Here is a 10,869-nt window from a genome sequence, read left to right on the forward strand (position 1 = left end):
GAAATTTTTAAAAAATTAATTTTATTTTTAATATTTTTATATCATTTATTTATTTTGATGTATTGATATCGAAAATAAATTTAAAAACTATATTTAATCTAACATAGTCTTCCAATCTTCTAGATAATCATCACCCACGTTATTTGGGCACCATAAAACCAACAAGAACGGACACCGGAATTTTCCCTTTCCATTTTGCCATCAAAATAAAAGTATAGGAATGTGAACCTACATAAGTCATGAAATCATATTACATACATATCTCAATACAATAACTCATGTTAAAACTTAACCGTGCGGTCCTGCTCTTGGAAGACTCCAAAGATGAATTAGAACACTGGAGGGAATAACAAAGAAACAGCAGCCGCGACAGAAAAAATTCATGATGCTGTAGAATAATCGATAATAGGCTATCAATATCACAATGATTATGAATTCTCAGAAAGGAGACATAGCATACCATAGAACAAAATTCAGGCTTCTGGATTATGATCCTGAAACCCAACATGGAAGGTTACTTCGCCCCAGGATGCCATTTTACGCCGCATCCAACACTGTTTGGCAACAAGAATCCATCACTTTGGGCATCCTATTACAGAAAGAGAACTTAAAGACATCTAAGAAAGAAGAAAAACAAGATACCATATACCTGGGTTTCTGAACTGGTGATACTGGTTGGCCACTAAGAACACAGTCAATTGCAAGACTTAAGTCCCTGAACCAAATTATTAACAAGTGATTCAAAACATAAATACCTTTATCTTCTTTGAAATTGCAAGATTACATAACATCAGTTCAAATGCAATTTGTAACTAAAGAAGCCAACCTTCCAGTGATAGGCACATTATTACTGGGTCTGGAATCATCATATTGGCCATGATACACCAGCTCAAATGGTCTCCGTCCATCCTATGGAATTAAATTAATTTAGTACCACTCTTACGTGCACTGTGATGTTGGGTGCTTATGGCTCAATTCACAATGACATGACATTCCTGAATAGAAAGTTACGTTTTAAGGGTGTTGAGTGGTAAAGAAAAACAAGAGCATGTAATCATGTGACATGCTTGAAAGGCCCACGTAAAACAATTACTGAAGGTTGTGAGTACCTTTTTAAATAGGAAGAACTCTGGTGTACAAACTGCTCCAAAGTCTCGAGCTACTTCTTGCAACTGCAGTCAAGCAATTTCAACCAGATAAGTATTACATTTGTTCCAAAACAATAAAATAAGTTACATGTTTAGGGGGTGTTTGAGAGTGTAATAGTGGTTGCTTTTCACTTGAAACTACATCAAAATAATATTTTTTCATTTTTAAAAAATCATTTTTGATATTAACACATTAAAACGATCCAAAAACAAAAAAAAAATTGAGCAAAAAAAATTCAAAATTTTAAAAAACACGGTTTTAATTGTGTTCCCAAACAAACACTTAATTTATGACATAATATTATTGCATCTACGTGAATATTAGAAATTTGATCCGCCGCATTCTCTCTTTTGTAAGAATATACATTCTTGCATTTGTAATATTCATAGACTTGTATTTTTTTTTCTCTTTCTTTTTTTTTTAAACCCGGAGTCAGTAGTTTATTACTCAGGGATATTTCAAAACTTAATAATGACCAACTCTGTTCAACTATTGACAGAACGTAGAAGCTTTGCAACTCAATCAAAGAAAACAGAAAAAAAATAACTCAATACCATGTCCTATGGGCTGGCTTTCATCCATCATCACCATCCAATTAATTATGATAAATAAACAAAAAGAAAAGCTCCGTCACAAATGTCCAATTCACCTCTTGTAATTGTGCGTTCATTTCTTCTTTAGTCTCTCTTGGGAGAAACAGGAGGTGCCTACGAAAACACTATGAAACAATAGCATGCATAGTTGCTGCTGGCTACGTGAAGGCATAAAATAATTTCATGAAAAGTTGCTTTACCTTTTATCCGTTTTAATCTCACTCCTTTGAAACGAACAGGAAATAGAAATAAAAAAACAGAAGTGGAGTAGAAAAACTCAATAGTGTGGATCAGGTTGAGACAAGCATTAGCATACCTCATCATATAAATAAGGGAAAGGGTAATTAAGTATTTTGGCGTCCTCTGCCATCAACTCTGGTCCATCCTGTGAAGAACAATTACATTTTGGGTAAATCATACCACAACTTCAACACAGCTCTGATCTGAAAGAATGGGGTTTATTAGGACCTGTGGATGAGTAGCTACTGAGTTTGAAGATATAGCTACAACTGCAAGTCCTTTCTGTAGCAGAACATAAATGGACTTCAATATGGTGTTTCTATAATCATTTGTTAAGTCATGGCATGTTCAATTGGAAATGAAGGAAACACATAAGAAGGAAATGGATTCAACTACCTTCATATAAAAATTTGTGAGCTTCACTATATCCTTCTTCAAGTGTTTAACGAATGGGCAGTGATTGCAGATAAACATAACCTGCGCCACCAAATCCTTGATCACACATAAAATAACTGCATATATTTTAAGTGAGATGAAACAATATCATAATTTCTCTTTCAAAGAGAAGCCACTTTGGGAAATATCCCAACTAAAGAACTGCATGACTACTGAAAACTCATTTGCCAAGTTGGGACAATCAACTAAAGTTAAGAGGCCAAGGGTTTCCATCCAAAACTCTAACAGCAGAAAGGCCCCCAAATATTACGGTCAAATTCATTCTCTTCTGCGTTGTATTAAACTCGTACAATTCCAATATCAAACACAAACATCTTGCATTTTTTTAGCCTAAGCAACGTCCAATTCCCAGCTACCTTCACAATGATCAAGATTCTATTCTGTAGCCCAGCTGACCAAACTTAACTAGTTTCTTCTCAAGCAACCTTCCATACTTTTATCACATTCTTCATGGCTGCAATCACCACTTTTGATCACTAAAATCGAAAAACTAAAATATTTCATCTAGACTAGTCCAAACCATCAATCTACAAATAAATATTAAAACTCAAATACAGGCATGCATAAAACATTCAAAAGAAAAAAAAAATGAATTTTGGCAAATTCTCACTACTTCAAACCACCGAATAACATTGAATTGAACTTTTATAGTTCGCTCCAGCAACCATTACTAAGATAAAGCAATTAAGCTAACTTTTCCAATAGAAACCACAACATCAACAAAACAAGATTTTCATATCTTAAACTTTGTTTTCCTTTCTCTCGATTTTACACATTACAAATTGGACACCTATTCTACATTTATTCATCAGAAAGCAAAACGTTGTGGTTTGCTCAAAATATTGGAGAAACTACTTACCAGTAAAGCAGGATACGGCTCAAAATCTTCAAGTTTCCAAGTTTTCCCAGTTAGAGGCTCTGGCAACTATAGATATTTATATAAATAAAAAGAACGAGTCATTAACAACAAACAGCCCCATAATTATTTGGCATTCCTACGATGAACCAAATTTATAAACATGGATGATACCTCGAAACTGGGAGCTCTAAACCCTAAGGAGACACCTTGTGACTCGGTTCTAGCAGCACGAACTTGAAGCTTCCTAGTAGGTACAGTTTTGTTTATCGCGCACTCGCGTTGCAGAGGATTAAGACCCATTTTCGAGGAATAAATCCATTTTGAGGAAACAATACTTGTACTAATATTGGTTTTTGCTAGCGTGCGGGGGAGATGAGAAAATAAGCATGCGCGTGCGCCTCCTGCCATGGACGCCACACTCAGAGCAGTACAAGTGGTAGCCATGGCCGTGGCTGGGTCTCACTGATGATTGAGATTGATGGTGGTGGATTTTCTTCTTCTTTTTTTCTTGACCGTTAATAATGGCGTTTCAGTCTTCTCTGGAAAAGGGTAAAACAGTCATTTAAACTTGGAAAAGGGTCATTGTGGTTTACAGTCGATCACAAAGGGTCATTGTGTTTTTTTCCTTGGAATAATTGGGGCTTCAGAGGGTTGATAGAAAGTATGGGCTTTAAGAAAGCCCAAGTTTCTGATAAAGATCCATGACTAGGTCCAAATACAATATTGTTCGATTTTTTTCAATGTAAAATCTATTTTTCAATTTAAGCCCCGTTTGCTTATTGAAAAATAATTTTTTTTAGAAAGTGAATTCTGAAAAAGTAAATTCTGGAAAAGTGAATTATTTTTTATATTTGGTAGTGTAATGAAAAATAAGTTGGAAAACAATTTCCAGTGTTTGGTTATGTTATAGAAAATGAGCTAGAAAATAACTTATTAATGTTTTATTTTTTTCAAGTTTATTAAAATAATGAGGAACAAATCTTACAAATTAAAAAGTTGAATGAGAATGAAATTGAAAAAAAATATAATTTCATAAATTATCTCAAATAAAATAAATAATAATCAAAATAATAGAGATTAAATCTAAAAAATTAAAAGATGAAGAAATTAAAATAATAATAATTAACATTTCATAAATTATTTCAAATAAAACAAGTAACAATCAAAAGAATGAGGATCAAATTTGATAAATAAAAAATTTCAATTAAAAAATGATAAGGAAAAAACAAATAACAATTATAAAAATGAGGACCAAATTTAATATAAAAATTAAATTCTAAGGGATGAAATTGAAAAATAAATATTCAAAACAAAATATATATAACAATCAAAAGTTTGATGACCAAATTTGATATAAGCAGCAAATAATATGATATTTCTAATTTTTTCACAACTTCTAGAAAGTGTTTTCTGCCCAAAATAAAAGAAAAACACTTTCCTGGAAACCAAGCCAAATTTTTCTTTGACTGAAAAGTGTTTTTTGTTGACCAACTTTTCTAATAGCAAACAAACACAGGAAAGTTTGGAAAGTAGTTTCTCAAAAATCACTTTCCAGAAAACAAACACCCCCTTAAAGAAAAGTAAGATCGATGCAGGCATGCTGGGCCATGTTTTTTTAATGTCCAAGCCTATATGGGTGGGCTTTTTCTTTTTTTTTTATCTATTTTATTTTTTATTTTAAAAAAATTGATAAAACAAATGAAATTAATTGAGTTTATAATTCACGTAACAGGTTTGATAGGCTAATTCGACATTAGACTATTATTTATTTTTATTATTTTGTTTAATACTTTTTGTCTCTTAATTTTTTTTAAAAAAAAATATATAATTTTACCATTTATTATCGATTATCTATTTCTTTTTATTTTACTCAATCCTAAAAAAATGCAATTTCATATCTTATTGTCAATTATCTAACTTTTCTATTTTAGTTTCACGTGACTATCACGGTTTTTTTACTTAAAAAAACATATTTCATACAAAAAAATTTCATGCGATGAATTATTGTATAATTAAATGAGAAATAGTCTTTGGGATAAAAATTTTATTAAATCCTATGAAGTGCATAACTTTTATCGCGAGTTTGCTTAGTTGACTCGAATTCACTTGGTTTTTTTGATCAAATGTTTTTTTTCACCAATTTCATTTTTAACATTAAGTTAATTTGAGATTAAACTTTTCAATTTGTTATTTTTTTCAAAATTATACCCACGAGCTTTAAAAGTCAGCTCAAGTTAATTCAAGTGGATAAAAAATGTTTTTCCATCCTAGTATTAGATTGAAATACCGCTTAATTCATAGTTAAAATATATTTTTTTAGAAAGACACATTGCGGGAAAATGAGGTAGCTTATTTATTATGGAGAGTAGAAGAGAGAATATGAAATTCTAATGGAACTATCAGATTGCAATTTAAAAGCTTGTATGGATTAAATAAACTTTCTAATTTAAACTTAAATGGATATTATTCCTATGGAATTGGAGTTCTCTTTCCATGTGAATAATAAAACAAAGTGTTTTTTTTAGAAATTATTAATTTTATAAATTTTATATTTATTAGAGGCTTACATGATTATGAACTTCAGGACTTATGAGATTAGTTGAGGTATCTGCAAATTAATCCAAGAAAACTACATTAATTAAAAGAAAAAAAAACAAAGTTCCTGAGAGAATCTAGTGCATTTACACCTTGTACAGTGTCATGTTGCTTTCTAGTCTCCTAATTACTAATTAGTTTAATTCATTAACGTTTGATCCAAATTGTTCAGAAACTGCCGTCCATATGACAGAAGTTCATTTTCTTATAAAAAGAGCTTGAGCTGTTCGTGCTTCACAGTGAAAAATGTCGACCATACCCTTCAATGGTTAATTCTTAATTGTTTTAAAACATGCACCGCGTTTCTAAAAAGATTAATTTTTTTTTTTTGCTAAAATTTAATAAGATTTATACGTTCTGGATCGTTTTGATGTACTGGTGTTAAAAATAATTTTAAAAAAATAAAAAAATATCATTAACATGCATTTAGACACAAAAAGTTATTTAAAAAGCAACCGCTATCACACTGTCAAGCATCCTCCTAACAAGGAATCCGTTGTGTTCACACTGTCGTTTGTTTCTTATACATATATTATATATGCTAATTAATTGTTTAATCCATTAATTAGTATCTGGGAGTTCATGTCATCGATCGTCACTAGTTGCGAGCTGGGGTTGAAGCTTGGCAAGAAAGAAATTAACTCGTTCAGAAATTTAGCTAGCTTGAGTGTGCATGTGTACCCACGATATGATATATCGGAAGGATTTTAAGTTACTTTTTAATATATAAAAAATAAGTTGTTTAAGTTATGAATGTGTTTTTCGATATATTTTTAAATTAGTGAATGAAAAAAATAATGTTTATGCTTAATAGAATAGATAAAAAATATACAAATTAATAAATTAATAATAAAAAGAGTTATTTAAAAGGTTAATCTTCTTTGTAAAAAACAAAAAATAAATGTACATATATATATTTATAGGCTTTCATTTATTTATCCTAGAGATTAAATTTAGTTGCCAAGTAGATGTGATTTTTATTCATATAAATAGAACTTGTTTATCCAAAACTTAATAAATAAAAATTAAAAATAAATTATAATAATTAATCTCTTCAAAGTATTATAAAAGCATATAAACGATACAAAAGAGTATTTACTATATATATCAAAAAAGTTTAACTAAACATTAAAAAACAATGAGAGAAAAGGTATTAATTAAAAATTAAATTAAAAAAACAAAATTTATTAAAAAAACAAATGAAAAGCGTGCACCCATGCATGCCCAAGCTTGGAAGGTCAGGTTTGCTCGCCCGATTTTGTTATTTTTTGTTTAAAACAAAAAAGCTTATAACATGCATGTCATCTGTTTAATTTTATAAAAAAAATTAAAGGATGATGTGTTATTTGCTAAAATATTTTCTAGTCATCTCTAGTAATCGAAATGATCGAAAAAATAAGATCGGAGTTTTTAGAGCTCAAAAATCAAAATTCTCAACTCATTTTCATCTAAAAACATTATAAAAACCTCAATGAACTCATTTTTTAATTCTTAAAACACTATCTAATTAGTTTAAAAGCTCAAAATCAAATCAAATAAAAAAATCTCAAATCTCGATCTACTTTTTCTAGTATGTTTGAAGAGCAAAACTATTTTTATTGAACTCCTTTTTCTAAGACGAACTCATTCATACCAAGATTAGACTTTTTTATGGCCATTCAAATCTTTTTTATGATTCTTTGACATGATATCATATCTTTAATGATCAAGTGGTCACTAGTTCGAATCTCACATCCTTATTTATTTGATAAAAATTAACACAAGATAGTCTAGACATGTGTAAGTTTCAAGTACAAAAAATTTTTACTTGAGGGGATCATGTATTAGAGAATAATATAAATTATATCTTAATATATCACCTAACAACTTCAAATTATTAGGTTGAATTGATTCTTTAACAAAAACTTACATGATTTAGTATATTACTAGCTATATCATTCATGCTTAGATTGAATTTTTTTTTTTTTTTTTTTTTGAATTGGATCAACGATACATGCAACTTTATCTACCAACATAAACGCACTGGACACATGAATTGGAGCAATGCTTGCTACAAGGATCTCCAAAGAAAGAAGCAGCAGCAGAAAAATTAATAAAAATATAGTTTTTAGCCCCACTTTTTAAAGGTGTAATTACCAACACCAGTGACATGACTTAGTTAGGCCTTAATTAATACGAGGTATGTCAATATTTGCTTAGAACGCCAAGGTGTTTTTGAAGAGGTGACAAGCTGGTAATCCATCACATATTAATTAATAATTTCCATAAATAAATATCAAAACAAATTTGTTTTTCTCATAAAAAAACAACACATTTATTCTTCTACAAATTAATATGCGACATAACTAAACTATAGCTTTCTTGAAACTGATTTGAATGGTAATTAAGAAGAACACACATACAATCTAAGGTTTCTATTTTAATCTTGTTTTCCAGTTTACTAATGTGGTAATCCTTTATTTATGTACGATTGATCTCATTCACAAATATATATATATATATATATATATATATATTCCTTCCATAACGTATCCGGACAGCCATTCTCATACAATTCAATACATGTTATGTGTGGAGTTGTGGATAAAAATGCCGACTGCTGGTTTTAGTTCACATAATGCGATTAGATTACTATTTGTCGGCCATGATTAGCTTAAGCAGCTTGCGTCAAAAGACCCCATGAAGAGAGATTTGCTTATCACCCAGCGTGCTTTATGACACCATAACTACGTACCAGTGAACAGCTTGCTTTCCAAAATAGAATAGAATAAAAGGCTAGTAAGTAGTAAGTACCCTGCAACTAGTTAAAGAGTAATAATTATGGATGAAATAAATAAGTAGAAATCCAACAATTGGTCTACAATGTCAAATGAATCCACGGTGTTCTTTAAGCCGTTTCAATGTCAAAATCCAGTGATCTTGAAAGCATATTTTTATTAAATATCCCAATGGCCTGCATCCTTTTTTCTGTCTGAGCATTTTTTCTAAGGTTACAAAAATTGTCGTGAGGTTTAAGTCCTGTGTGTCTCTAGCTATTTCTTATTTTCCAAGACAGGAATTAAACTCAAATGATCAATACTAATGTTTTAATTTGTAACTCTCTTAGAGTTTAAAAGGGAAACATTTTGTAGGAAAGTTAAATATTACAATAAAACCCTTCAATAGAAAAAAAATTAGGAAATGAAAGAAAATTAAAAATTCTGAAATCTCATAAAAGTGTTTTTTGTTTTCCAATTAAAAAAACTTCGCATGATGTGTTTTATGTTTTCCAATTACATATCTCACAGTGGATCATAGCTAGGTAAAATGAGACACACACACACACACAAAAATAGTTATGACAATAACCAGTATTTTCTGCATGACTTTCTAGAATGGAAATATTCCATTTCCAGGGAGAGAGACAACGAAGGTCACTCCAGAGAGTGGTCTGGTTATTCTATATAGGAGGTCCCACCGGAGCATCAAAAGGATGCTGCTACCTTCTCAAATCCACCCTCCTACAGTATAATAGGATTGATTGTATCATTCCATATTTATTTATCTTCTTTTAACCTAATCCCTAGCTCTACTAATTTTTTTCTCTATAATTCGTTAAGTGTTCCATTATCGTCAAAGAGCGTTGTTCCTCGGATAGTAGCAGTGTTATTTTTCCATTAATTTGGAATATGTTTTATAAAAATAAAGGTCTTGTGGCGTTGGCTGTGTTTTGCCGAAAATTTTATAGACCAACTTGATAGAAAAAAAAAATTAAAAAGACATATTGAAAGCGTGAATGTGCATGCTCATGACTTTTAATTCGATTCAAGTATATATCCATGTTGCTGAGAGAGAATTGAGGGGAGAACATATACCAGACAAACCACCGTACAGAGGAGGTGGAAACCGGAGTAAGGGCAGAACGCAGGAAGTGCAGGGTGGCAAGGTGTCATTTAGAGAGATAAAGTCATAGGACCAAAAAGTCCCCCATGCCCGAGAGAAAAGATGGACATGCTAGGGCAAGAACTGGTACGTATTGAGTACGAAAATGGAAATCGTCTGTTGCCGAAGGTTTTTCCTGATGATAATACCTTTAACAAGTTATGTTACCCTTGGGGAGACTCGTTAAATAATCGTTAAAATTTTAGGCAAGAATATTGGATACGTCCGATTGATATCCCTCTGAAAACTTCATGGTGGATTTAATATATACTGCTGATTTGGATGATTATGTTTCTTGGAGTAACTCGACGTCGAATGTTTATAATTCCAAGCCAGCTTACTCGTGGCTTCTGTCTTAATCAGGACTCTAGCTAGCCTATGAGGGTAAATGGAAATGGTTGATGAACTTACAAACAAAAGAGAATATTAAATCACTGATCTGGTTGGCTTTCCACGATCGGCTTCCTACTAAGACACTCATTTACCATCGAGAGCTCTCTACAAGTGCCATTTGTAATAGATGTAACTTGCAAGAGGAATATTTTTTCCATTCTTTGAGAGATTATACGCTGGCTCAAAAAATCTGGAATGAAGTTTGGTTTTACTCAAGCAGAAGGGTTTAATTGTGAGACGTTGAAGGATTGGATCATGTTTATAGCTTCCTCTGACAAAGCTTGCTTGTTTCTGGCCTCGTTATGATGGATATGATCATGCCAACATAACATTATGGCTTTTGGTGGTAATCAGGTATTTTGTTAGGTCTCCCAATACTCAAAATAACGCTTATCATCCTAATTTAACTCAGCAATAAATATTGGAATTACTGCAAAACACCCACATAACTACAAAATAATATATTTATCAGAAGGTTTGTTTTCACACTAAAAGAGATTTATTCATGTGTTCTAATACAATATACGCATTTCATTTTTAAGTCCTTACAGTTGAAATCTTCATAGTTATATCTTCTTTGGTTTCGACATGCATGTACATATTTTGATTAAACTGACTATATAAATTTGTTTTTGATTTGTAAGAATCGATGCAGACAACATG

General features: G+C 31.1%; 1 protein-coding gene across 7 annotated transcripts; it reads right to left on the reverse strand.

Annotated features, from left to right (window-relative positions):
• Positions 1–170: 170 nt before the first annotated feature.
• On the reverse strand, positions 171–3,891 carry LOC7466411 (uncharacterized). Of its 7 annotated transcripts, none has more exons than XR_002980483.2 (11): positions 3,469–3,888; positions 3,298–3,363; positions 2,379–2,459; positions 2,211–2,264; positions 2,059–2,127; positions 1,799–1,867; positions 1,110–1,172; positions 827–909; positions 650–715; positions 461–554; positions 171–228 (listed from the first exon to the last, which is right to left on the reverse strand). XR_002980483.2 is itself a non-coding variant. In XM_024595582.2 (10 exons), the coding sequence occupies exons 1-10, from the start codon at positions 3,739–3,741 to the stop codon at positions 515–517; spliced, it is 864 nt and encodes a 287-aa protein (XP_024451350.1). In that variant the 5' UTR covers positions 3,742–3,887; the 3' UTR covers positions 171–514. The 7 variants fall into 7 exon arrangements, 3 of the variants coding, with proteins under 3 accessions (XP_024451350.1, XP_024451351.1, XP_024451352.1); XR_002980482.2 differs by having other exon boundaries at positions 171–337; positions 3,469–3,887; XR_008058433.1 differs by lacking the exon at positions 1,799–1,867 and having other exon boundaries at positions 171–337; positions 3,469–3,882.
• Between the last annotated feature and the right edge of the window lie 6,978 nt (positions 3,892–10,869).

Source organism: Populus trichocarpa, chromosome 2 (genome assembly GCF_000002775.5).
Source record: "Populus trichocarpa isolate Nisqually-1 chromosome 2, P.trichocarpa_v4.1, whole genome shotgun sequence".
In the NCBI taxonomy this organism is placed as follows: Eukaryota; Viridiplantae; Streptophyta; class Magnoliopsida; order Malpighiales; family Salicaceae; genus Populus; species Populus trichocarpa.